Source organism: Bos indicus, chromosome 11, assembly GCF_029378745.1.
Source record: "Bos indicus isolate NIAB-ARS_2022 breed Sahiwal x Tharparkar chromosome 11, NIAB-ARS_B.indTharparkar_mat_pri_1.0, whole genome shotgun sequence".
In the NCBI taxonomy this organism is placed as follows: domain Eukaryota; kingdom Metazoa; phylum Chordata; class Mammalia; order Artiodactyla; family Bovidae; genus Bos; species Bos indicus.
In genome coordinates, this window is record NC_091770.1 from 1,949,142 (window position 1) to 1,976,326 (window position 27,185).

Genomic DNA, 27,185 nt, shown 5'->3' on the forward strand with positions numbered 1-27,185 from the left:
TCGGGCCACCAGCCGGTCTGACGAAAGATTGTTTAGATTGCTTCATCAGGATCTGGCTCAGGAGGGAGACTCTTTGACCACTGCCTTGGCACAGTCCCTGCTTCCGAGCCTCACTTGGCCTACCTATCAAATAGGCAGATTCAGTATCTTTATCAACCCTTCTCGCCCTAAAGGAGGCTTGGTATGTTTTGCTTTTTCTTCGGGAAACTCTTTTTTTTAAATTTTTATTTATTTATTTGGCTGCAGTGGGTCTTAGGTGAGGGCTGCGGGATCTAATTCCCCAATCAGGGATCAAACCCTGGGCCCCCTGCATTGGGAACACGGAGTCTTAAGCCACTAGATCAAGGAGGAAGTCCCGACTGGGGAGACTCTTATCTTGAAAGTGCAGTGCTTTTGTTAGAGTCACGTGAAAATTAGCTTAATAATAATTGTTAAGAGAGGGGTGGGTGGGGAGACAGGACCTGGGGGTCTGGGCTGCTTTTTTCCCAAAGCCCAAAGGGTTTCTAGTCCTTCCCAGGTAGTTAGGACCTCAGCTTCCCTGCTGCTGGTGCACTCAAGTCAAAGCACACAGAAAATCCTAAATGGCAGTTACTGAAATTGCACAGGTGGATTATACCAAGCCGGGAAGGGGCTATTTCCATCCTACTGGTGGCAGGACTCAAGTTAGAAAGTGATGGCCAGCGAAGTCATTCCTTCTAGCAGCTCACATTGGAGGAGAGTGAGGGGAGCAGGAGGCTCTGGGGAGACCAGCCCTTCCTGATGGCAGCCTTGGTGTCCCCAGCTAGGTGCAAAGCTCAGGGAAGTCAGATGGGAAGGGTGAGGGTGGGCACAGCCTGTATTTAACTTTCGACACAATTACAGGTTGAGCGGTCAGGGGCCTCCCTCCACAGCTGCAACTGGGCTCCAGGGGGTCAGTGCTGGCCCTGGACACCCCTCCTTCTAGGGCACCCCCGTCCATTCCCCGAGTAGCCCTGATCCTCGTCTCTGAGTCACCCTTTGATGAGGTTCTGTTTCCTGTCTGCACCCTGTTATTAACTAGACTATTCTTTCCACAACTTCATCCTCTTAACCCCCAGCTCTGTGGGGGTAGCAGTGGGACTTGTCGGGGCTCTGCTGCAGGCCCAGCCGTGGCTTAAGCTTAAGGCACTTCAGGGGACTTGCCTGGTGGTCCAGTGGCTAAGACTCTGGGCCTGATCAGGGAACTGGGTCCCACATGCTGCAGCAAAGATGGAAGGCCCTGCATGCTGCAACTAAGACCTGGTGTGGCCGAGTAAATAAATAAATAAATATTAAAAAAATATTAAAAAAAAATTTGAGTCACTTCTCTACTGCAGACCCTCATGAGCAGCCCAAACCCCTATTCCCCTCACACACACCACAAACCAAGCCTGAGCTGGGGGGTCCCACGGACAGGTGCATCCTTTCCTTCCAGGGCTCCGTGGTGGCTGCTATGGCCACTCACAAACTTCTCATACTTCTTTGAACGTGAGAAACGCTTGTAATTGTTGCACACACATTAGTAAGTGCAGATGAGCAGAAGAGAATGAGAAATTGCCCGAGGTTCCACTTGGAGACGATCATGGTTTTATGCCTTCACTCCAGGTACCCCGCTATTTGTCATCAGCTACTCACACTTGTTAAGACGCTGAGTACCTTTCAAAAGAGCCATTTCCACATCATTTTCTTTATTGACAGCCCAGTGTGTGAGATGCTCATTTTGCCAGTTTCTCCACCACCCCATGATGGTGCCATCAGGGCTGTTTCCGGGATTGTGAATAATGCTGCCAGGAACATCCATCCATTTAGCAAATATTTCCTCCAACATGCTCAGCTATGGGCACCCTCTGCGTACTGGGCTCACAGCCACTCACAAAACAGAAGCCTGTGCAGACACATCTCTGGGCATATTCTTGACAGTTCTTTCAGCCGATGACTGGATGGGGCATTGCTGGGCTAAAGGGCATAGCTTTGCCAGGACTCACCCTCCCAAAGGACTGTACCCATCTGAGTGACTCGTCAGAGAGCCTCGGTGGACAAAGCCTGATGGCCTCTCTGCTCCAGACTGACCTGGCCTGGGCGCAGGCATGGCTGGAGCCAACAGAACAGGCCCCAGGGGGAGCTGAGAGAGGAACCTGGTTCCTGGGCCCAGGTGGCTGGTCTTGCCACCCCTTGCAGTCCTTCACCTGGTGGCTGTTTTCCCAGGCTCCAAATTTGGCTTCTGAGTCTGGGCACTGAATATAATCGTTGAAATTGGGCAATCCTCCATAATTCAGACGTGTGCGCCCCCACTCAGCTCGGAGGCTAAGCCCTTCCAAGAGCGTCTGGCGAGGGCAGAGGGCACCCAGGCTCCCACCCGAGGCCGCTGCGGGGCGGGTCCGGAGCAGGCCCTGCCCCCACCCCCACCCCACCCCCAGCCCAGGCCTCCACCCCTGGCCCGGCTGCGCTCGGGCGGATGCCCAGGTAGCCCAAACCTGTCGGGCAGGTTTGGAGAGCGGAGAGCGGCGGGACGGAGAAGGGTGAAGGATGCGCGGCCTGCCCCGTGCGCCGCTCGCACTCTCGGCTCCCTGAACCCGGTCCGTCCACCCGCAGCCTACTGGCCGACCCCATGGTGCGCTCGCCCGACCTCCTGGCGGCCCTCCTGGGCCTGGGCCTGGGGGCAGTCCTGACCCTCCCGGGGGCGGGCGCGGCGGGCTGCAGGGCCCTCGGCCCGGCGGAGCGCCTGGTTTTCGCCCCGGCGGCCAAGGCCCGCTGGCTGGCCCCTCGCGTCCGCGCCCCGGGACCCCTGGACTCACTGTACGGCACCGTGCGCGGCTTCCTCTCCGTGGTGCAGCTCAACCCCTTCCCCGCGGGTGAGTGCGCCCCACCCCCGGACAAGCCTGGACGAGTTTGGGTCCCCAGCCTCACCTTAACCGCCTGTCCACCGCGGGGCGCGCCCACCCTCATCAGCCACTTGGAGGGCAGGGTCCCAGCTCTCCCCACCCCCGTCTTCCTCCCCAGAAACTCCCAGAGCATCACCTTCCTGAGTGACCTTGGGGAAGCCCCTGTTCCTCTCTGAGCCTCCGTTTCTCGGCCCTAGAGTAGAGAAGATACATTCAAAGTTCTCAAAGAGCCGGCTGAGGTCTTCCCTAGGACTGGTGTTGCGAGGGGCTTGCAAGGACCAGGAGGGACGGCCAGACCACCGCCCCTCACTCCCCCCAACACCCCCCCACCCCGCCCCCAGCCTGTCCCTAACTCTTAGCTGGGAGGGTTGCTAGACCAGGCCCCTTCTCTGCTTTTAACCAGCTTTCCTGCTGCTTTCCTACCCCGGGGGCCCAGAGGGAGGGTTGGGCCAGGCCTGCCCTCAGAAATACCCTCCTGTATCCCTGCTGAGGCCAGGGTAGGTGGGCACTGGTCTGTGGTGACACTGCCTTCTCTGAGGGTGCCGGGTGGTGGGAGGACCCCCTCTGGAGAGGGATTAGCCTGGCAGTGGGGGTGGACACAGAGGCAGGGCCACTGACCCCAGACTCAGCTTGACTCTTTCCCTAGAGCTGATAAAGACCCTGCTGAATGAGCCGGCCTCTGTGAAGGTGGATGAGGTGAGCGTGGAGGCGGTTTGGGGGAGGGTGTTCAGGTGTGAGCATCTGGGGCAGGAGGAGACAGGCCTTCTCAGCTGAGCCCACTTGGCTGGGTGACCCCCAGGGTGGGGTTCAGGCATCGCTTCCTCTCTTCTGTGAGCAGTCCACAGACCTGATTTCAGACCACAGTTCTGCCCTTAAGTGGTTGTGGGGTTGGCGTGTGTGCGTGCTAAGTTGCTTCAGTTGTGTCCAACTCTGCGACCCTATGGACTGTAGTCTACCACGCTCTTCCGTCCATGGCATTCTCCAGTGGGTTGCCACGCCCTCCTCCAGGGGATCTTCCCGACCCAGGGATCGAACCTGTGTCTCTTATGACTCCTGCATTGGAAGGTGAGTTCTTTACCACTAGCGCCACCTGGGACAGGGAGCCCCAACTCCCTGGACTTCCTTTCCCTTATTTGTAAGATGGTAAATAACAATATGGGGCTTCCCTGGTGGCTCAGTGGTAAAGAACCTGCCTGCCGATGCAGGAGAGGCAGGTTCGATTCTTGGATCCGGAGGATCCCCTGGAGAAGGAAACTGCAAATCCACACCAGTATTCTTCCCTGGTAAATCCCATGGACAGAGAAGCCTGGCGGCTACCTTCCATGGGGGTCACAGAAGAGTCAGACATGACTTAGCGACAAATAACAGTAAGGACACTGTGCCCCTCACAAGGAAATAGGAGATGTGGGCAAGGTGCCCCCTGCCCCCCTACCCGCTTCTGATGTCAGGCGGCAGAGGGCTGGGGAGGGAGGGTCGGCACAGCCCCTCATGCCTCGCCGCTGGCCCAGGTGGTGCGGTACCAGGCCGGCTACGTGGTGTGCGCTGTGATCGCCGGCCTCTACCTGCTGGCGATGCCCACCGCGGGGCTCTGCTTCTGCTGTTTGCGCTGCCGCCGGCGCTGCGGTGGTCGAGTGAAGATGGAGCACAAGGCGATGGCCTGCGAGCGCGCTGTCCTCGTGACGTTCCTGCTGCTGACCACCCTCGTGCTGCTGTGAGGGGCGCCCAGGTCAGGCGGGAGGCGTGGGCCAAGGCCCGAGGGGCCATGGGCATCCAGCCAGCAGCCCCCTCCTTCTCCCCCATCCCCGCAGGATCGGTGTGGTCACTGCCTTTGTCACCAACCAGCACATGCACGAGCAGATGGGCCCCAGTGCCGAGGCTGTGCCGCAGACCCTGCTCAGCCTCCGGGGCCTGGTCTCCGAGGTGCCCCTGGTGAGCACCGAGTAGCCCCTCACCCCCACACGCCCCCAGGTGGGCGGGACAGAGCAGGGTGGGGCCTGCAAATTCCTGCTTAGCCCACTCATTAGAAAGGGTGCCTCTTCTAGCGTGCACCTGACTGCCCCCTGCTGGGGAGTCGCGTTCATAACCGCACTCTTGCTAGTCTCAGGATGGACGCCCAGGTGCAGGGATGGTGGGAGGAAGGGCCGGGGAAGGCATGGGAGCCGGGCTGTTCCGTGACGGGGAAGAGCAACCTCCTGCCCTGTGTTTGCCTAGGAGCTGCAGGCCGTGGCAGAGCAGTTTTCCCTTCCTCAGGAGCAAGTCTTGAAGGAACTTAATGGTGAGGGTTTGGGCTGGGTTCTGCCCTGGGGGCCCTCTCATCCCCTCATCCATGCCCTTGAGGAGGTGGGGATCAGGCCCATCCCGGCGGCATGGCACTCACTCCACTGCAGAGCACCCCGACCCAAGAGGAGGCGGAGGGAGGGTGGGGAGGCCCGGCCGCCCTGCAGACTGTCCTGTGCTCTCCAGGCGTCGGCAGCAGCATCGGGAAGGCGATCCACTCCCAGCTCAAGAGCACCATGTATGAGGCGCTGGCCTCAGTACTCAGCCTGGGCCAGGGTGAGTGTCTCTGGGGGGCCCGGCCCCACCCTCGCCCAGCCCTACATTTCTTCTGCCACCTCAGGGGCCCCACTCCTGCCTTTCTGCACTCTCTGTCCACTCCTGGCTTCATGTGCCCTGGGGCCACTTCCATTATAACTACAGAGATCAAGGACCAGCAGGCCCCTTGGGCTGGGGGAGGGAAAGATGCTCCGACTTCCCCCAAGGCCTCTGAGGATGCTGGTAGCAGCAGAGACCCCTCAGTCTGGATGTGGGTCTCTCAGCCCTGCAGGTCTCTGTGGACCACCTCCGAGGCCTGAACGCCACCTCTGTGGAGCTGCAGGAGGGGCAGGAGGCCCTGGCACCGGCTCTCCATGGGCACCGGCAGCGCCTCCTGTCACTACTGCAGGAGCCCCCCTGCCAGGGCTGTGCAGGGGCCCTGGACAAAAGCCACACCCTGGAGCTGGGAGCAGACTTCAGCCAGGTGCTGGCCCAAGACTGAGTCCTCTTGGGGCGAAGGGGGCTGCTCTGCCCATGGCTCCAGGGCAACCTGTGCTCCAGGTGTCTTCTGAAGCGAACACCCAATCCCTTTCTCCAGCTGCCCCTCCTCTGTCCACACACCTGGGGTTAATGACCATCATCCTGTACCATGCTTGTGCCAGTGAGCCTCACGTGACTTAACTGCTTTTTTTTGTTTATTTTTTTATTTTTGGCTGTGCTGGGTCTTCGTTGCTGCTCTGGCCTTTCTCTAGTGGTGAGCGGGGGCTGCTCTCTGGTTGCGGTGCCCAGGCTTCTCACTGCCGTGGCTCCTCTTGTTGTGGGGTGTGCACGGGCTTAGTTGCCCCACAGCATGTGGGATCTTCCCAGATCAGGGATCGAACCCACGTCCCCTGCATTGGCAGGTGGATTCCTAACCACTGGACCACCAGGGAAGTCCCGGTTTAGCTTCTTGAGTTCTCACTATCACCCAGGGCTGTCGGGGCTGTGGTGCTCCCCATCGTGTACATAAGGACACTGAGTATTCAGAGGCCTCTGCCCCCATCCTTCCCCAGGGACCCCTCCCAGGCTTCTTCGTGGTCTTGGTCATAACAACCCCCTCTCAAAAAACCGTTTCAGGTGCCCTCTGTGGACCACGTCCTACATCAGCTGAAAGGCGTCCCAGAGGCCAACTTCTACAGCATGGTCTTGGAGGTGAGTGTCCCTGGTCTCCCTGACTTCTCTCCCACCTGCCTGGGAACTCAAAAGTGAGGGACCTCAGTTCTTCCCTTTTGGGGTGGGAGCCCAGTGGAACCTCAGGCTTGGGTCCAGTCAGGGCCTGACCTACCACGTGACACTCTGGACTGGAGGCTCACGATGCTGGTCCTTGCACGCACAGTCTGGTGGGGGAGGTAGGCCTGGAGTTCAGAAGGAAGGGCTAGGATCCTCATGAGGTGTGGGCTGGGGATAGCTAGGGAGCAAGCTCACACCCTGAGCCCCAGAAAACAGGCAGGTTCTCCTGGGTGGAGACAGGCATGTGGGCAGGGTGCAGGGTGAGTCAGCATCTGTGACCCAGGGCCTGGAAAATGCCAGGGCTGGGAACTGGTGAGTCAGTTGTGCTGGGTGACTATAGCAAACTATTCCAGGAGGAAGGAAGTGGAACCGGAGGCTGGAAGAATAGCCCAGAGCTGGACTTTAGGGAAACAGAGGGTGCTGTGCAGAATGGCTGGGATAGATGAGACACTGGCTGGGAGTCTACTGCAATAGTCCGGGCAGGAGGGTCGAGACAGAAAGGAGCCGCGTTTGGGGGAGTTGAGTCAGCTTGGGCTGAGGGAGGGGAAAAGGACCAAGACAGCAGAAGGACGCGCATTTCCCTGATTTCCTGGGCTGGGAGCACCATGAGGGATGCTCTCCCTCCAGACCTGGTGAAGCAAGGGTCCCCCAAGCTGGGCCCCCCGGGTGGAAAGCAGGAGGCACAGCCTCGTTTGGTTCCGGCAGGAGAACACCACCTTCAATGCCCTCCCGATCCTGGCTGCCTTGCAGACGGCCGACATGATCAGCGGTGAGGGCCTGCCCAGGGGCCAATTGGGCTATCCAGAATGCCCCCCACCCTACCCCTACCAAAGAAGCTTGTTGAGAAAGGGGCAGGGCAGTGGGGTGGGGGAGGCTGAAGGCTGCCCTCTTGGGTGGGCAGGCCCGCTAGACCATCTCTATGCATCCCAGATGTTCCTCCTGTCTATCTCCTCCTTCCTGGGCCCTGGGGGGTCTCCCCCATCTCTTAAGCCCCTGCTGCTTTGGGCAGAGCTGAAGAAGGTCGTGGCTGAGCAGCCCAGAGGGCTAAACACAATGGGAGAAGCGTTCCCAGTCTGGGAGGCAGCTTCTCGCTGGAGCCAGGCGCTGGAGGAGGTCGAAGAGCGCAGCCGCCCCTTCCTGGAGGAAGTGCAGAGCTATGAGAGATACAGGTGTCTGGAAACCTGTGGAGGGGGGGTGGGCGGTTCAGCCTGTCAGCCACCCGGGGCCCAGTTTCCAGCCCTAGTCAGCCCTCCTTGTACTAAGTGCCTGCCTCCATTTAAGCCAAGACCCCTTACTCATTGGGCCTCCATGCCCCCAACTTAGCTGTGCGCCCTGGGGATCTGAGCCTGAGGACCCTATAGGAAGTCCCACTTCTAAAGCCCCAGCCTCGGGGCTAGGCGCCTCCCCCAGCCAGTAGGTCCTCAGTCAGCCCCCGCTTGTTTCCCTGATGCCCACCTCCTCCTTGGCAGGTGGATTGCAGGTTGCGTGCTGTGCTCTGTGGTCCTGCTTGTGGTGGTCTGTAACCTGCTGGGCCTCAACCTGGGCATCTGGGGGCTATCTGCCAGAGAGGACCCCAGCCACTCGGAAGCCAAGGGTGAATCTGGAGCCCGCTTCCTCATGGTGTAAGAAGGCCTGGGGGAGAGGGGAAGGGTCTCCGCCTACCGGACTGGCACTTTCTTCTCATGCTCCTCGTGTGACTACAGGAGCCGGTCCTGGGGATCAAGAGACTGAGCTCTGCTCTGGCTCTGGGCCAACTTGCTGCATGGCCCTGGGTGAATTATAACCCAGCTGGGCCTCAGGGTCCTTCTTTGTATAAAAGGGTTGGCCTAGAGCAGGAATGGCAAAGAAGAAGCGTGTCCCCTTCCCCACTGGTGGCAACTATGGTAATTGATGGGTGCCTTTCTCTATGAGCCCAGATGAATAATGGTGGCTCAGCTGTAAAGAGTCCGCCTGCCAATGCAGGAGATGAGGGTTCGATCCCTGGGTCGGGAAGATCCCCTGGAGAAGGAAATGGCAACTTCACTAACTATAATAATCAATGGGCACTTTTCTCTCTGAGCCTCAGAATCCTTCTTAACCCAGTGTCCAGCCATTAGCAGGTGGCACCAGAGGCAGGCTCTATTTGCCCTCTCTGAACTAGATCATCTCGAAGGCCAGGGCTGCCACATTCTGCTGTGCAGGCTGGGCACTGCATAAAGGGGCCTGGCCCTTTATGGGTGAGTGAGATCCAGCCCACGTTTCACTCCCCAAGCTTCATGAAGAAGCTCTGGATGGTCGTACGGGTCCTACCTATGCCATAGGTGGCTGTCCCTGCTGGTAAGTCATGGCTGGCCATGCCAGGTAGTCGTGTTGAGGCTGAGCCCTGGAGCTGGCCACCTGCAAGTGCCCTTGGCCCAGAGACCGGCAGCGCTGGCTCTTTTTCTAAAAAATTAATTTATTTATTTTAATTGGAGGATAATTACAGTATTGTGATGGTTTTTGCCATACACCAACATGAATCAGCTATAGGTATACATGTGTCCCCCTCATCCTGAAGCCCTGGCTGCCCTCTCCTCTAGGCTGCCAGCCAGGGCATGGAGTGGGGATGGGGTGGGATGAGGTGGGGCAGTCGTCAGTTCTGAGTCCTTCCTCCTGCCCTGGAGGCCACGTCCTGTGAAGTCCTCTCCCCAGAGGGCTCTGCCCTGGGGCCGGCTCACTGACCAAGGTGGTCCTGGGATGCAGAATGGGGATGGAGAGCATGGTCCAGGGCATCCTCCTTGCTCAGGCCATCTCAACCGTTGTCCCCCCACCTTCCTCAGCGGTGTGGGCTTCAGCTTCCTCTTCGCTGTGCCCCTCATCATCCTCATCTTCTCCACCTTCCTGGTGGGCGGCAACGTGCAGACGCTGGTGTGCCAGAGCTGGGAGAGTGGAGAGCTGTACGAGGTGGGCTTACCTAGCCCTGGGCCCAGAGGGACATGGAAAGAGATAAGGGTAGAGCTGGAGGTTCAGAAGGAAGTTTGGAGCCAGAGGGGGCCAGAGGGCAAAAGGGACAGGAAAAATGATGGAGACGGTTAAGAAGAGAGAAATTCACCAATAAATAAGGAGTAAGAGAAAAGAGCCAGTGAGTCCCTAGGCCCCAGGCAGGGACCTCGAGGGATGGCACCAGACATGAGCCCCTCTGTTTCCTAACACTAAGTCTGGGAACTGGGGATCCTGGTTCCCTATTGCACTAAGCAAGTGAGCTGAGATGCTGGCCCAGATCCTCTGCCGAAGAGCAGGCTGGCCACCCACCTAGAGATTCCTGGAGAGAGTCCCTGCCAGGATTTAGGGCCCAAGAGTGACTGGAGATAGAGGCAGGTGTGGGCTGAAGTCACAGGGATGTGGTCTCTGCTGAGCCAGGGCAGCAGGGGACCAGGCCCTGGGAAGCTGTGCCATATTCCCTACTCCCTGCTCCAAGCCCATTCCCTCCTGCCCCATCCCCAGTTTGTAGACACTCCAGGGAACTTGCCACCGTCCATGAACTTGTCCCAACTCCTTGGCCTGAAGAAGAACCTCAGCATCCTCCTGGCCTACGAGTGAGTGGGCAGCCTGGGCTGGGGGATGGGGTGTGAGGAGGCACTAAGGTGGGTGTCCCGTTGGGATGACACACCTGCCCTCCTTGCTCTCACCTCCCATGTCCATCCCCAGGCAGTGCAAGCAAGGGGCCGTGCTCTGGACTGTCCTGCAGCTCAATGACTCCTATGACCTGGAGAAGCACCTGGATATCAGCCAGGTGAGAGAAACTTCTGGAACACAATGGGGACCCCCGTCCTGCAGGTCGCCCCTCTTTTGGTCTTGCCTTTATGGAGGAAACTTCTCCTTCGACCTGAGAAGTCTGCAAGAGCGATGGAGGTGCCTCCGGGGCAGAAGAGCCAGGTGCAAGCTCAGGGCATGGCCCAGGGCTAGAGCCCAGGGAAGGTTCCAGAGTGTGTGGGTGGGTGCATGAGTGCCTGGAGGCTGTGATCAGCTCAGAGTGCTGTGCTCCCAGGAAAACTGAACACACCTGAGGTTGAGACTGGACAGGGTGGTGACCGTGAGGGAGAGGACTCGAGTGTGTGTCCTGACCCAGGACAGGCATTGGTTGGGATGCTCCAGTTGGGAGTGGGGAGGTTGGGGAGGGGTGTGACAGTGAAAATGATGGTGATGAAGTTGGGTACCACTAGAGTAGGGCTCCCCACAGCCCCCTCCTGAGCTCACACAGCCTGTAGGTGATGTCAGGATTTGAACCCCCACCAGCCTGTTCCCTTGCCAGAACTTGGTGTGTAGAACTGGAGAAACTTATTCACACTGGCAAGAGACAGTTCTAGAACAGAGAGAAGGAAAGTCTACTTCCCGAGAGGAGACGTGCTTTGTGAATGTGGCTCTCTCACCGGTGCACAGAGGCTGTAGAAATACCCGTCCAGTCCTCCCTCCACTCCTCCTGAGACGCTAACTCCTGATTCCGCCCCCTCTCCTTTCTGAAAAATATTTATTTAAGTATCTACTTGCATTTTCTGCCGCTTTTATTTTTTTCATGGCATTTTCGTTGTTGTTGCTTTATTTTTATGCATTTATTTTTAGGCCATGCTATGGGGCATGTGGGATCTTAGTTCCTCAACCAGGGATCAAACCTGTGCCCCTGCATGGGGAGTGCAGAGTCTTAACCACTGGGCTGCAGGGAAGTCCCCTTACAACTCCTTTTGAATTCGCCATCTGTTCCTAGCCCACAGCATAGCATAGCCAAGTGGTCCAGATTTTCCGTCCCAACTCCATGTCCTAAACTGTATAACCTGGGGCAGTTTCCCTAACACGGTAGCCACCTCCTCCTTCAGCATCTCTAATCAGATGGGAGGTCGACTGAGCAGACTCTGTCCTGGTGGGAGGCTACAGGGTGAAAGCTGGCCAGGGAGGGCTTCTGTGAGGGGCCTGGGCACTGAGACGAGGTCCCATGCTCCGCTGACTGGAAGGAGGGGGAGCTCTCAGCCCCGGTCCAGGGAAGGGGTCCAAGTCACAGAACAGCTTCAGGTCCAGAGGGATCGGAGCAGCCCTCAGGGGCCATCTGGCAACATTCCAAATATGACCTTAGGAGAACTTGTCCTCAAAGGAGGTAATAGTGAGCTGATGATGCAGAGATAAGTAAGACAAGGTGTGCCTTCCCGGGCCCCAGGAGGGCTCTGCCCATCTGGAGACACGTGTACCTGTCTGTTACTGATGCCTAAAACCTCTAAGGTTCTGGGCTCTGAGAGGATGGGCCTTTGCTCCCCTGAGGAAGGCAGTGTGGGGGATGGGGAGAGGTAGACTGAGCCGCATCCTCTGATGCCCCTCCTGGCTTCAGCTTCTCATCTGTGAAACTCGGGGCTGAATTTCATGCCCTTTAAATCTCTCCCAGCAATGGTTGGAAAATGTCGAATCCCTTTTTAAACCGCTCTATCTTAGAAATAATTTGGCCATCTAATGCGAAGAGCCGACTCATTGCAAAAGGCCCTGATGCTGAGAAAGATTGAGGGCAAGAAGAGAAGGGGGTGACAGAGGATGAGATGGTTGGATGGCATCACCGACTCGATGGACATGGGTTTGAGCAACTTCCAGGAGATAGTGAAGGACAGGGAAGCCTGGTGTGCTGCAGTCCAGGGGCATTGAGTCGCAGAGAGTCAGGTACCACTGAGCAGCTGAGCAACAACAAATCGTAGAAATGTTGGTTATGTCCATTCATTCATTCATTTATTTTTGCCCATTCATCAGACTTGTACTGAACCTATCACGTGTGAACCTCTGCTCTAGACACTGCTGGTTTGATACAGAGTTGAGCAGACAAGATGGCATTCTCATGGGGGCTGATGGCAATAAACAAGCACCCACATAAGTAAATAGCATTCTTGGTGATATAATTAAGCACATAGCCTGCGTGTGTTAGTTGCTCAGCCATGCCCAACTCTTTGCAGCCCTGTAGCCCGCCAGACTCCTCTGTCCATGAAATTCTCCAGGCAAGAATACTGAAGTGGGTAGCCATTCCCTTCTCCAGGGGATCTTCCCTATTCAGGGATTAAACCTGGGTCTCCTGCATTGCAGGCAGATTCCTTACCATCTGAGCCACCAAGGAAGCCCAAAGCACATAGCATACTATGTGTTAAATAAGTAAATACCATGCTATGAAGACCTTAATACAAGGTGATATAATAAAGATGGGCCAAGGAAGCTGTTTCTACTGGGTGACCTTGGAAGGTCTGTGTTGCTGTCCAGTAGCCAGATAGGTGCTGGAGGAGAGCTGAGTCTTGGTGAGGGTGAGTTGGGGATAGGGAGCGTGGGGAGCAGAGACCTGCTAGGAGCCTGTCTGGGGCTGGTAGTGTCCTCAATATTCAGAAGGAGGGCCTTGAGGGGTTCCTCACCTAGGATAGCAGCTTTGGGGTCCTGGCTCAGCCATCGAGCATGGTCCCAGCCTGCCCCCTCCCTCCCAGTACACCATCAAGCTGCAACAGGAGTTGCAGAAGCTCAAAGTGGACGTGAAGAATCTGGACCTGCTGAGCCCAGCCGCCCGCCGGGACCTGGAGGCTCTGCAGAGCAGTGGGCTCGAGAGCATTCATTACCCTGGCTTCCTTGCCGAGGTCAGCAGTGGGCACCTCAGGCCAGACCTTGGTAGATCAGAGGAGGTGGGGGTGGGTTACTGTCTCACCTCATCTGGGCCCTCCATTCTCCCTTGACTTCCCTACATGTCTCTAGGGCCTCTTCTATTGGGGATGTCCCCAGACCCTGTGCCCCAGAGTGCCACACCCCACCCCTGCCCCGTCCCAGGCTGGGGGGGAGTGAATGTGCCCCACCCAACCACAGGTGTCACTGTCCATGATCCTGAACCCACTGCTGTTACAAAAGCTGGTGGGAAGTTGCCTCTCCATTAGATTACACCAGAGAGTGCCTCATTTTTTTTTTTCCTTTCCTAATGGAAAATGTCTCATATATTTCACAATTTCAGGTCAAACCCACTGTGATTGATGTGTTGTTACAGTAGACTTAGCTGGTGTGGGTACTTTCGAAAATACTGGGAATTCTAGGGTTGGGGGAGCCGGGGTTCATCCCCTCTTGGCCTTTCCTGTCTATCTCTAGATTCAGAAGCCAGTGGTGAATAGTGACGTGGAGAAGCTGGCCCAGGAGCTGGACGGACTGTCCCAGACCCAAGTGAGAAGGGAGCAGCGACCCTGCTGGGCAGGCTGGAGACAGAAGCCAGGGAGAGGGGATGGGCAAGAATGCCTGACTTGGGGAGGTGTGTGTGTGTGTGTGTGTGTGTGTGAAGCTGCTTTAGTTGTGTTCGACTCTTTGTGACCCCATGGACTGCAGCCTGCCAGGCTCCTCTGTCCATGGAATTTTCCAGGCAAGAATACTGGAGTGGGTTGCCATGTCATCTTCCAAGGGATCTTCCCAACCCAGGGACTGAACCCATGAATCTTATGAATTGGGGATGGGATGAGGGCAAAGGCAGAGGACTAAGGACCCCCACCACCAAGGGCTGAGACCCTGGGCCCCTCACTGGGATGCAGGGTCAGTTTTGTAGGGTCAGTTCTGACTCAAACTCTACCACCAATTCGCTGTGGGGCCTTGAGCAAATCTTTCTACATCTCTGGGCCTTCATCTCTAAAGTAGATTATCCCCCATCTTAGATCAGATGCTGTCAGATGTGATCTGACATCACAGCTGGGCAGTCATTACTAGGTGCACACGGCTTGTAGCATCCACAGGATCTGATGCTGTGAGGACAGTGGGATCGGATGTCATGACAGTTGCCTCTCGAAGCTTAAAATCTACTGGAAAAAAATATACTTTGTCTTTATAAATATTGAGAGTTTAAAAAGTTCTCTTTGAGACATCTCACAGACAGCCCTCCCCAGTTCCCCCATGGTGGACAGAGCAAGTGAGGGCTGAACTTGGAACTTGGGCTCAGGTAGGCCCCCAAACCCAGATGTGGTCCACGAGCTTCAGGAGGCCTCAGTTTCCTGCCTCTGAGCCCAACCTCTGATTCCCGCACTTTCCATGCCCTGCAGTGTGTCTTGTTGAGCAGTTTGGTGAAGGGTATGTTGGCAGGGGCTGTCTTGGCCTGGGCAGAGTGCCATTCTGATCTGTGCCCCCTCAGGGCAATGCTACGCTGGGGCAGAAGCTGCAGGAAGAGGCCCGAGGGCTCCAACACCTCCATCAGGAGAAGATCCTCCCACAGCAGAACCTTGTGGTACGTCTGGATGCTCAGGGAGCTGGGGACCTGGAGAGGAGATGCAGGGAGGGGACGTGGAAGAGGAAGGGGGATGCTGTGACCCCTCCCTCCTACCCAGCCCTTCCCCTAACCAGCCCTGATCTCTCTTTCACAGGCTAAACTCAACCGCAGTGTCCAGGCACTGGCATCCTCTGCCCCACATCTCCAGGTGGCCACTAGGGAGGGCTGGGGAGGGTGGGGTGGGGCAGGTGGGCAGTAGAGGGAGGAAGGACGTGACTTTCAGCTGACACGAAGCCTTGCCTGCTCTGATCTGTCCCAGTGGAGGCGGAAGGTGGGGTGGAAAAATGTGAGGCTGGTGGGCAGAACCCACCATATACGGCCTCTGTGTCCTTGGGGCCTAACATCCCCCACCCCAAGTTGAGTGTGTTGTGTGTCGTATGTTGAGTTAATGGATGAACAAGTGAATGAGTGGCTGTTCCCTGATGGATCCTCTCTCCTCCCCCACAGTCGGAGATCTCAGGTGTCCTGGACAGAGTCACTCACCTGAAAGAAGAGCTGCCGACCTGGGCCACCCATATCCTGAGGAATGTGAGTGGGGGCGTGGGGCAGGGACAGGGGTCAGCCTCAGAGTTGGAGGTGAGTTGAACGGTTAAGGCACAGGGGCCTCACACCCTATGATTCTCCAGCCCTGCTCCCTCACCAGGGGCTCCCAGAAAAGACAGCTCAGCCTGTCCTGATGGAGCCAGGCATGGGGGACAGGGCTGCTGGCCTGGGGACTCTTACCAGCCCAGGACTCCTCTCTTCCTTGTAGGAAAGTGAGTGTTTCCTGAAGCGGGAGATGGGCTACTTCTCCCAGTACATGGCCTGGGTGAGAGAGGAGGTGAGTGGGGGCTCAGACCCTCCTGGCCTCAGGCAAGCTCCCAGCTATTTCCCTTCCTCTGCCCGCTAGAGCCCTTGGGGGTGCCCTGGACCCAGACTCCCAAACCTGGCATCTGGATGCTGAGTTCTGCCCACCCCCAACCTCTGCCACAGCCCTTCTCTGAGGCCCGAGCATGGCCGGGCTGGGACTGGTCAGCGTCGCTCTCTAGGACGCGCTGTCCATCGGCCCCTGCCCCTCCTCGTGCTGGTCCCGCGCCAGCCTGTCTGAGGCCGCGCAGCACTCAGAGCCCAGCTCCTCCCGCGGGCCCTCACTGATCACAGCTTCTGCAGGCAGTCTGCCACTCGCACCGGGCTGAGGGGGTCTTGCTTAGCCTGAGCGTGTTTGAATGCGTGTGTGGGTATGAGCGTGTGCAGTGCACTCTGTGTGCACATGTGTTGTCCCCCAGTGTGAGTGACTTAGAGGGAGGGCATCTCTGGGCACACAGCAGGGGCTTAGCACAGGCTGGTGCTGGGGTGGGGAGCGCGGGAGGCGAGTGGCGGGACGAGGTCAGGGGGTCCTCACTGCTCTGTGTTTCCCTGCCTGGGCCCGTCCCGCATCCCTGTCGCCTCTCTCTGAACACCCGTGGGTCTGGGAGTGCTGGCATGTAGCTGCCTCATGTTGACACCACAGGTGACTCAGCGCATTGCCACCTGCCAGCCCCTCTCCGGAGCCCTGGACAGCGGCCGTGTGATCCTGTGTGACATGGTGGCTGACCCCTGGGTGAGCGCCCTGCCCCAGCTCACCAGGGCTCGTGGACGGGGAGGCCGCCGGCGGGGGGCAGCATGAGCCCACACCCCGGTCCTTCCCCTCAGGCCTGAGGTCACATCCCCGCACCCCTCGTTGAGTCCATGGGAGGCTGGGGGTGTCGAGCCGTGTGGGAGGGTGCCGCTCCCAGCACAGTGTGCTGACCCCACATCCTCTGTCCCAGAACGCCTTCTGGTTCTGCCTGGGGTGGTGCACCTTCTTCCTGATCCCCAGCATCGTCTTTGCTATCAAGACCTCCAAGTACTTCCGTCCCATCCGGAAACGCCTCAGGTGAGGACGCTGCTAGGACTAGGGGTGGGGGCAGGGGCTGAGGAAGGAGCCCTTTCAGCTGCTGGCCCCGGCCCCCTGCTGCCTACCCCCACTTCTTGAGACACACACCCCTCCAGGCCAGGGAAGCCTATGCCTAACCTCAAAGAGTCACACATTCTGAGGTACTCCAGGGCCAGAAAGTTCTTCCGTGTCTCTGCCCCGAAGCCTTCTTGCTGCAACACACCCACAGTTCATAGCTTTGGGGAACTCTCCTCTTCTGGGCTCAGCTTGTTCCTGTGTCGGGGCTGAGGGTCTGGGCCTGGGGCTCACACACTCATCCCCTGCGACAATGCTGCAGCTCCACCAGCTCCGAGGAGACGCAGCTCTTCCACATCCCCCGGGTCACCTCCCTGAAGCTCTAGGACCCCAGTGAGTGAGTTTTCCCAAGCCCGTAATTCCTTGGTGCCACGGGTTGGGGCGGGAAGGGAAGGGCTGGGATCTGGGGTCCCCAGGGCCCAGGAGGAAGGTTCTGGGATGTGGCCGGGACGGACGGGCCTGCGCTCGGCTCTTCCCCTCCCACTTCCTCGCCCTCCCCCATTTGGTTCTTAATCCACAGCCCGGATATGGCCGCAGGGTGGTACAGGGGGCTGCCTGCCTCCCCACTGACTTGGCTGGGACCAGAGGACTTCTGTCACCTTTGCTGCCAGAGCCCAGGCTGGCATCCAGGCCTGGGTTGTCCTGTCTCCAGTTACCAGACACCCTCTTGCTAATCCCTTTGCACCCCACTTTCTGCTCATGACCCCTTCATTCATTCATTCTCAAAAACACACTTGGCTTCTTTTGAACTTCAGAGCCAACAGAACCTCCCAGGTGTCTCCCTTCTCCTCCTCCTCGCAGTATATCAGCACCAGGAAGAGCCTGTTGTCTGCCTAGAGGAACCCCCCCAGCCGCGGGGGGTACAGAGACCCTGCCCAACCCCGTGCTGCCCCATCCCCTTCCCTGCGCCTCTCCCAGCCCCTTGCTCACCCCTTCCTCTCCTCTGGCCCCCACTTGCCCTCTTGGCTCTGTTTCCTCCCCGGCCCTCACTTCCTCCCCCTGGGAAGCCCTTTCCCCCTGTGTCCCCTCTGTACCTTATGCCACTATCTGCTGACCCCGAGACCTCTCCTGTCCAACCACACTGATGAGGTAAAGCCATCAAGCAAGCCTGGGCCAGCTGCAGGCTCTGCCTCGTGTCCCCTGAGCCCTCCACTCCTAGGGCACTGGGACCATCCCTCCACAGACCCCGGCCTGGATTTCTGGCCCCTGGGAGTGCAGGAGGCCCATGTGAAGGCTGAGCCCCCGCCTGCACCTTGGGCTGGGAATTACGCTGCTGCCCCTCTGCCCTTCTCTGAGCACTGGCTCCCTAGGAAGGGACCTAGGGTGTGGGCTGCCGTGGGGCTCACCCTCGGCACCCCAGTCAGTAGCCTCTTCAACAGCTACCCAGCTTTTCCAGGAGAGATCTGGTGGCCACAAGAGGATTTTGCACGATGGCCCTTACTCCTTCAGCCCCATGCATGTAGCCGGGTGTCATCCCATCTCCATCTTTGTGTCAGATCCTGAGTTCCAGAAGTGGGGAAGAGGAAGAGAGACAACAGGAAGCGGACAGGACCTCGAATCCATTGAAGTGTTTTCACTTGGCTAAGCCTTGGCCTTGGGTCTTTCAGCTCTCCCAGGCTGGGGCCCTGGATGTGGCTGGTGTTCAATGAGTGTGGAGAGGGAACTTCAAGGCCTCCTCTGACCACAGGCATCCAGGGGTCACCCCGACAATGAGCAGATGGGCTGGGGCCCACTCTGGGAGCAGTCAGACCTGGCTTCACTCTGGGCTCTAGTGTATGGTGACCAGGTACCTTGAACATGATCCATGGGTCCTCCAGACCTCAGTTTTTCCACCTGTAAAATGGGAACAGTCATAGCCATCTCATATCTCATACGGTTGTAAATAATGTAACAATGTGTGGAAACCCCTTGGCAGGGGTCACAAAACAAATACTCAAATGCTGCCATTTCTCTCTGTTTTTTTTTTTTTTTTTTTGCCATGACTACTCTGGGCCAGGGGCAGAGCTGGGTCTGGGCAGATACAAGCGAAGAGGGAGACAGGTTCCTGTTCAAAGGAGCAAAGCCCTTTAAGATAACAATCTGCTGAGTTTTCAGGGGGTGTCTATTTTTAATTGCATCTTACAAACCAGCAACAAATTTGCTACTAGAAATTGGGATGGTGTCCCAATTTTCACTACTGCCAGCACACTCTCAGACCAACACCTTTAAATGTGGCACAGCGCCTCTTTTTTGGCTTTTCCCAGAACACTCCTGGCTTGCTTTTCATCTGTTGTCCAGCACGGGGAACTGTAGCGCCTCGCATTTTAAGAATTAAATTGATGGGATAAAAACAGAAAATGATTAAAAATAATTTCTAGTTCTCGATCAATATTGCCTTTTATATATTTGACCAAACTAGGTATAGTTTAAGTTCAGTAACTCCCTAATAAGGAGCCTCTGTGAGCCTATTTCTATTGTCTGTTGTTTCTCTCGGTTTTTGTTAGTATTGTCTCCTTGCCTACTTGGAAAAAATTAAATGCCACATATTTTATCTGTAAATCTATAGAACTAATTTGAGGCAGAATGAGGTTAACTTGGAGAAGGAAATGGCAACCCACTCCAGTGTTCTTGCCTGGAGAATCCCAGGGACGGGGGAGCCTGGTGGGCTGCCGTCTCGGGTCACACAGGGTCGGACACGACTGAAGTGACTTAGCAGCAGCAGCGGCGGCAGCAGCGGTTAACTTGCTCTGTGAGGATTATGTGTACATTGGGCAGATGGCTTGCGATCCTGCAAACCAAGTTGTTTTAATTGGCTTTCAGGGACTGAGATGATTTGCAGTGCCTTGGAGCACTTGTCTGTTTCCAGTTCATTCATACTTTGGGGATGAAACCATCCGGGGTCCCAACCTAAAGCAAGAAGGATTTTTCAGGCAAGCCCCCTGCTCTTGGTGGCCCCAGTTTTGACTTCCTTAGATCCAGAGGCTGTCAACAGCTCTGCTCAGCATCTTTGCTGTATCACCAGATCCTTTAGGGAGAAAGTAGCCCCAGATGTCTCTGGGTTTCTTTCTTTTTCCAGATCTTGGCCCTGTGAGTTTTTACTGCCTTGTTTGCTCCCTGATACCCCTGAATCAAGGGCTTTCCAGACGGTACTAATGATAACCCACCTGCCAATGCAGCAGACAATAGACTCGGTTTCGATCCCTGGGTCAGGAAGATCCGCTGGAGGAGGGCACGGCAACCACTCCAGTATTCTTGCCTGGAGACGCCCATAGACAGAGGAGCCTGGCGGGCTACAGTCCATGGGGTCACAAAGGGTCGAATACACCTGAAGCAACTGAGCATGCACCCCTGAATCAAACTTTCAAAAACTATTTTTTGAGCAGCTTTTAGTTGTCCACAGTTGGGAATTTAGTCCCAGTTACCTAGTCCAACATGATCAGAAGTAATAGTCCTAAGAAACTAGCTGGGTTTTCCCCTGTGAATTGGGAAAGGCTGCCATTCATTGAATTTAGTATCTAGAAACCTTGGCCTAGGGCACTGGACTCTTCAAAGGAGCTCCGTTCAGGGAGCATCATTTGTAGGCTCTGATAACCCACGGGTGAGGGTGGCGCTCGGCAGGTGACAGAAGTAGCCACAGGGAGAAATAAACTACATATTTTCCCAGTTTTTAAAATGCTGGGATCCTAAAATGCTCTTCCTCTACGTGTGAAACAAAGCCCCTTTGAGGTTTGCAGTCTCATCTGTTCTCAGGACAGTCCCCAAAGCGGGCAGAGTGTCATCCAGTTTCACAGTTGAGCAGGTGAAGCTCAGAAACCCTGTGGCTGCGTCAAGGACCCATAAGCTGAAGTCCCGCCAGGACTTGGATTCAGATGTCCTGACCCTGGTGGCCCCGGAGGTTTCCTCCTGGGCACTCTGCCAGCCCACGTCCCCTGTGAGTGGGTGGGAGGGAGGCCCATCTCCAAGGAGATGTGAGCCACGTGTCCTTGCTGTCCCTGTGACAGGAGAGATGACAGATGGGAGGCCCTGTGAGTTCTGCCAGCCTGGCCACCCCAGAGTGAAGGCCGTGAGCCACAGGTGGCGGATTCTTCCAGAGAAATGCCACATGGGCCAGGTCCCAGGCGGCTGGCCAGGGTAGTTCCGGTTGGCTCCAGGTGTGCAAAGAAGTCAGATGGCCAGAGGCCCGCTCAGGCTACCTGAGGGGACAGTTTCAGTTATTGGGCTCTGAGTATAAATGAGGAAGTGTGCTAAGCATTTCTCATGGACTTACTAAGAGATTGTTGTTGTTAAGTCACTAAGTTGTGTCGGACTCTTTGCAGCCCCATGGACCATAGCACACCAGGCTCCTCTGTCCTCCACTGTCCCCGGGGGTTTGCTCAAGTTCATGTCCATTGAGTCGGCGATGCTCTCTAACTATTTCATCTCGGATACAAAGGAGCTTACTTAGAAAACAGAAACACAGACTTAGAGAAGCGGGGGCGAAGAATGGGGTAAAGATAGTTTGGGATGGGCATGTACACACTGCTATATTTAAAATCGGTAACCAACAAGGACCTACTATACAGCACAAGGAACTCAGCTCAGTTTATGCGGCAACCTGCATGGGAGGGGAGTTTGGGAGAGAATGGATACATGTGTAGGTATGGCTGAGTCCCTTCACTCTCCACCCGAAACTATCACAACATTGTTTGTTAATAGGCTAACACTCTTGGATTCATGGGATTTCCCAGGCAAGAATACTGGAGTGGGTTACCATTTCTTTCTTCAGGGGATCTTTCCAGCCCAGGGATCGACCCCAAGTCTCCTGGGCAGGCGGGTTCTTTACTGCTGAGCCACCAGGGAAGCCCTTTACTAACCACTCTAGACACTTATTGTCACCTGTTTATGGTTGAGAAAACTAAGGCACAGACTGGATATGGGCTGATTAGAAAGGACACAACTTACCCCAAAGAAACATTGATAATGGTGGCTTTATAATTCAGATGATACCATGCTACTGGCATGAAGCCCCTTCTCTGTGGCCCCTAATCCTTCCTGCACGTCCGGGATGTGCCACTCCTGGAGCAGTTGTTAACTGTAAGAGGAGTTCTCACCCCTCTTACAAACACAGCACCGCAGTACCCAGCGAGGGCAAGGTGGGGTGTGGGCAGAGATGACCCCACCCGGCCCCAGCCTTTGCCCAGCAGTGATGCAGAATTTCAGTAGCCTGAGCCCTCCCCACACTAGGGGTACCTAGGAGTCAGGCTTTGAGGTTGAGGGGGAGTTTTAGGAGGTGGTGAGCTGAACACAATGAGGGGAACCCTCCCTTCACATCAAGCCAGAAGAAAGGGGCCTTAAAGAAAACCTTCAGGGCTCAGTGGATAAAAATCCTCCTGCTAGTGCATGAGACTGGTTCGATCCCTGGTCTTGGAAGATTTCACAAGCCGAGGAGTAACTAAGCCTGTGCATCACCACCACCAAGCCTTCGAGCCACAGCTACTGAAGTCTGAATGCCTAGAGCCCATGCTCCACAGCAAGAGAAGCCACCGCAATGAGAAGCCTGTCTGCAACTAGAGTGGCCCCTGCTCACCACAATTAAGAGAACGCCTGTGCAGCAACGAAGACCCGGCACAGCCAAAGATAATTTTTTTTTTTTAAGACTGTCTTCAGGGCTTTCCAGGATCCCCTGCGGTTTGAGGAACACAGCCGATGCCCCAGCCCCACCTCAAGGTCTAGAGAGCAAGAGACAAGCTGGCTGCTTTGCTCACAGAGCCGAGGAGAGGCCGGTGAGCCAGACGAGGGCCCCATGTGAGGGGGGGTCAGCGTGGAGGCTGCCTGGAGTGTGCACAGGCCCCAGCAGAGGGCAGATGGATCTGCCTGGGGGTGTGGAGTCTCCTTGGCCCCCCTGAGGTTCACATGACGTATGGGGGGAAGGTGAGAGGACCACATGACATCAGGGGGAAGGTGTGGGGGTGCCCAGTGATGGCCAGGAAGGAGGCGTATAGCTTCTGTCCTTTGACCTTCACCAAACCCAGAGCACCACCCAGGAAGGATCCACTGGGGAGCCGCGCCCTGCCCCTGGAGCTGGGCAGAGTCCCCGGCTGTGCACCAGGACAGGTGGCCTGGACCGGAGCTGGGACAGTCTGGTGAGATTAAGTGAACCACTGTATCTCCCTACCAGGCATCATCTCAGGTCTGCCAGGGCTTCCATCCAGCCCCGGAAAGGCAGGCAGCGGAAGAGGTATCCAGGCAGTGAGAGACAAATAAAGCCAAGTAAGACAATGGCACAGCTGTGCCGACTGATGGGACAGCTGGGTGCTGTGGCCTTCAGGGAAGCACTGCTTGAGGGCAACAGACTTCTGTTGAACTCCTGTGGGGAGGGGCCTCCACCTGCCTGGGGAGACCCACCACCTCCCAGAGAGGCTTTCCTCACAGGTAGGGGCTCTTGGTGGAGCAAGGACCTAAACCCTGAAACTGTACTGTCTGTCTCCTGTGCCCCTCAGCCAGGGGTAAGCAGAACCAGGGCTCAAAGGAATCTGGAAAAAAGATACAGAGTGGGGACTCCATGAAGCCAAGTTTGGGGTACCAAGGAAGAAGGGTTTGAAGTTGGATCTGGAAAGAAAGTATTGTTGCTCAGTCATGTCCAGTTCTTTGCAGCCCCATGGACTGTAGCCCGCCAGGCTCCTCTGTCCATGGAATTCTCTAGGCAAGAATACTGCATTGGGTTGCCATTTCCTTCTCCAGGGGATCTTCTCGACCCAGGGATCAAACCGAGGTCTTAGGGATGAAAGTAATGGGCTTTGCAGGCATAATCTGCCTTGGGTCTGGAAGTGGAGGGGATTGTTTGCAACAATTGAGGAAGGTCCAGAAGACCCCCAAGGCTTGTGGGTAGGTCAGTGTGAGCCCTCACCAAGATGGGATTACAGTGAGGGCCCAGCTGGCTCAGATGGCTTGCCACTGCCTCCTCTCAAATGCAAGCTACTCAACCTTCTTCCAGGCTTGAAATGGTCCATTCCTTCCCACTTCCAAACTCCCCTCTCCTGGGTCTCATCACCCTCCAGGACGAGGGAAAGCACAGCTGAGACCCATGAGGCTGAGGATTGTGGCTGACAAAGTGAGGCCCTTCTGCAGTCTTCCTTAACCTTTTTTGGGTCTGATGCACTGCCAAATGAAGAAGGCAATGGCACCTCACTCCAGTACTCTTGCCTGGAAAATCCCATGGACGGAGGAGCCTGGTGGGCTGCAGCCCATGGGGTCGCTAAGAGTTGGACACAACTGAGTGACTTCACTTTCACTTTTCACTTTCATGCATTGGAGAAGGAAATGGCAACCCACTCCAGTGTTCTTGCCTCAAGAATCCCAGGGACGGCGGAGCCTGGTGGGCTGCCGTCTATGGGGTCGCTCAGAGTTGGACACGACTGAAGTGACTTAGCAGCAGCAGCACTGCCAAAGAATCTCCAGAAACTCTCAGACATTCACAAGGAGAGTTAGCTGCCACCTATGAGTCCATACCACTGCTAGGCTTGCTGAGGCCCATGTGGGGAGCTCTGCTCCGGGGTGTCCTTGACCTCCACACTCTCCTAACCTTTCTCTTTCCTGCATCTCCCACAGGCCTGGGCAGGACCAGCTCATAGTGCTCTGGAAAAACCCCTGTGGGTGCTGGGGAAAAAAGAGATGGGGGGCATACATCATGCAGGCCAACCCCATGTGTGTTTAATGAGGGGCACACCCTTGGTGGCAGCTATGGGTGGAGATTCTCCAGGCCCAAGGTGCTAGAGGACTGGTGGGGGAGTGGGGCGTGTGGGCAGCTGCCCTGTTTTGTTGTATTGGGTTGGCTCAAAAAGCTCATTTGGGTTTTTTCGTAAGATGAGCTCCTTGAAGCTCATTAACTTGTGAATTCAGAAGAAAGCATATCTGGTAATGGAAGTTCAGCCCTCATCCCAAATGGGGAGCGGGGATGGGGGCCTTCTCTGGTCCTGCCTCATGCTGACTAGGCCATAATTATGGCCAGGTCTGTCTTGGACAGCGTGACTGGCAAATTCCTAAGCTGATGTCTGCAGCATGGGAGGTTCGGCAGGGTCTTAGCCATGTATGTCACTTAGGGATGAAAGTAATGGGCTTTGTGTACCAGCTTTGTCACTTTCTAGGTCCCAGTGGTGCCAGTGGTAAAGAACCTACCTGCCAATGTAGGAGACATAAGAGACATGGGTTTGATCCCTGGGTTGGGAAGATCCCCTGGAGGAAGATATGACAACCCACTCCAGTATTCTTGCCTGGAGAATCCCATGGACAGAGGAGCTGGTGGTCTACAGTCCATGGGGTCTCAAAGAGTCGGACACAACTGAGTGACTTGGGGCAAATCCTTTACCTTTTCTGGGTCTCACTCTCATCATCCACAGAGATAATGACACTTCCCTGCTGAGGCCACTGTGAGGACCCAACCTGCTCGGGCAGGGGGCGGGGCGGGATGCTGGATAGCTCAGAGCTGAGATTACCAGGTCTCCAGGCTCTCGAGCTCAGCCTCTGCCCTGACCCGACAGCTGCAGGGGGCTTGCACGCTCCTCTGCTGCTGTAGTCAGCTCCAGGGTCCACTGAGTCCCTGCCCGGTGTGAGGCCCAGGCAGTCCAAACTCCTCCCCCCTCGGTGGGTCAACTGCTCCAGACTTTTCTTCCTCCCAGGACCTGAAAGTTGGAGCTGATTGGCTGGCGCAAACACACACAAATGGAGAAGGGTGTGCAAGTGCACGCAGAGGAGGGGGTGGCTCAGGGCTCTGTTTCCATGGGAACCAGTGGCACAGGCTGGCTCCTTCCTGGGGTGCAGAAAGGGGAAACTTGGCTGAGATTTTGGGCACCTGGCTCCTGGGTGCTTTCCCTGGGGGCTGAGCAAATGCCCGGAGACTGCCCTCCTGAGGGGCGGGAAGGAGACTCCCTCCCCAGGATGTCCAGGTACCCTCACCTCTTTCCTCCACGTCTGCCCCGGGAAAGTCTAGCCAGGTCCCTCAGCTGCCCTGATGTGGTCCCAACCTCAGACACAGACATCAGGGAGAGATGCTGGGCTCCCCAGAGAGTATAAGGAGTTCAAGTTTGGGGAGAGCTCCCCCCCATGGCAAGTCCCCACGTGGGGTGAAAGGAGACAAGTGAGGGGGCACAGGTGAAACAGGTTGAAGGCCCCCTGGCCTGTGACCCGCATGATGTGGTCTTGGTAGCCGTCACCATCTCTGGGTGGTGCATCCCCATCGCTGGGGCCATTGAGGGCCCAGCACCCAGAGCTATGTCACCACTAGGAGCATGCTCTGGATGCCCGGTGCCCAGAAGTCACCTTCAGGGCTGCTGGAGGGAGACCAGAGAGACCCCTCTCCAAACCCCAGCTTGACTGTAAAGGCCCAAGGTCATAGGCAGGGGTTGGGGTCACTCCACCCGTTGTCCATAAGGGGCTGGTAGCACGAGGGAGGGCGCAGCCAGAAGGGAAGGAGCTGGCCTGTTCTGGAAAATGCTCTGGGAGGCTCCCAGTGCTGCCCTGCTGTCCTTCCCTCTGTTGGGCAGGAACGCGGGGCTCTCTCCACACCCGGCAAGCTTCCCCCTTTCAAGGTTAGGGAGCAGAGAGCGTGTTAGAGAAAGAGACAGATGGGATGAAAGTGGGCATAGACAGAGACCCGGGGTGACAGGGGCGGAGGGGCGACCCAGAGGGAGAGCCGGACTAGGAACGGTTACACAGACAGTCGGGCAGGGAGACCGGGAGAGGGACGGGAAAGATGAGAGAGAGCTCGAAGGAGAGAGGTGCACGCGGAGGGCGGCTGAGCACGGATTGACACAGCAGAAGGGGCGGAGCCTAGGGTGGCAGCGCTGGCGAGGAGGGTGGGCAGGGGGCGGGCGGGAGCCGCCAGCAGCAATTGCGTCTGGGTCCCGGCAAGCATGAGGCAGCTGCCCGCTCGGCCGGCTGCGCGGAGGGGAAGCCGGCAACAGTTTTCTCGGTTGTCCAGGATGCAGCGGGCCAAGGTAGGCTCTGGCGGGGCTGGGCGCTCGCCCAGGGCTGGGGCGTGGGGGCTTCGGGGGTTTACCCTGGACCAGGAAGCCTTGCTGTGCCTCTTTGTTTGACCCCATTCCCTGCTGTCCCCCGTAGGGTCGCTATGGAAAAAGTAAGTGTTGGGGTGTCCTGCCTGGGAGGCTAGACTCCTGGGGCCCCCTTCAGACGGCAAAGGCTGTAGGTGTTTGTGGAACAGAAGCTGGACAGAGGAGTAGCTTGGGGTCAGCCATGTGGTTCAGTTAAGTCCCTGGGGCAAGTGCCAGAGTGCTGACCCCAAGCCTCCGACTCATTAGTGCTGGGGAAAGGC

General features: G+C 56.7%; 2 protein-coding genes across 6 annotated transcripts in view; both read left to right on the top strand.

The window, feature by feature from the left end:
- The first annotated feature begins 2,467 nt into the window (after window positions 1–2,467).
- PROM2 (prominin 2) lies at window positions 2,468–19,268 on the top strand. 5 transcript variants are annotated; one of them, XM_070798186.1, is made up of 24 exons: window positions 2,468–2,849; window positions 3,526–3,575; window positions 4,388–4,590; window positions 4,688–4,808; window positions 5,091–5,154; window positions 5,343–5,432; window positions 5,696–5,895; window positions 6,528–6,602; window positions 7,386–7,449; window positions 7,690–7,849; window positions 8,150–8,302; window positions 9,479–9,602; window positions 10,143–10,234; window positions 10,347–10,431; window positions 13,133–13,279; window positions 13,776–13,847; window positions 14,797–14,889; window positions 15,026–15,079; window positions 15,379–15,459; window positions 15,683–15,751; window positions 16,421–16,510; window positions 16,719–16,825; window positions 17,163–17,237; window positions 17,421–19,268. In XM_070798186.1, exons 1-23 carry the CDS (start codon window positions 2,606–2,608, stop codon window positions 17,224–17,226), a joined length of 2,502 nt encoding a protein of 833 aa, XP_070654287.1. In that variant the 5' UTR covers window positions 2,468–2,605; the 3' UTR covers window positions 17,227–17,237; window positions 17,421–19,268. The 5 variants fall into 5 exon arrangements, with proteins under 5 accessions (XP_070654287.1, XP_070654289.1, XP_019825197.2 ...); XM_070798188.1 differs by having other exon boundaries at window positions 18,397–19,268; XM_019969638.2 differs by having other exon boundaries at window positions 17,163–17,233.
- Window positions 19,269–26,723: 7,455 nt separating this feature from the next.
- Window positions 26,724–27,185, top strand: part of KCNIP3 (potassium voltage-gated channel interacting protein 3) — a 95,791-nt gene continuing 95,329 nt past the window's right edge. Inside the window, exon 1 of the mRNA XM_070798199.1 lies at window positions 26,724–26,850. Within this exon, the coding sequence (XP_070654300.1) occupies window positions 26,767–26,850 (84 nt within the window). The 5' untranslated portion in view covers window positions 26,724–26,766. The remainder of the gene's footprint in view (window positions 26,851–27,185) is intronic.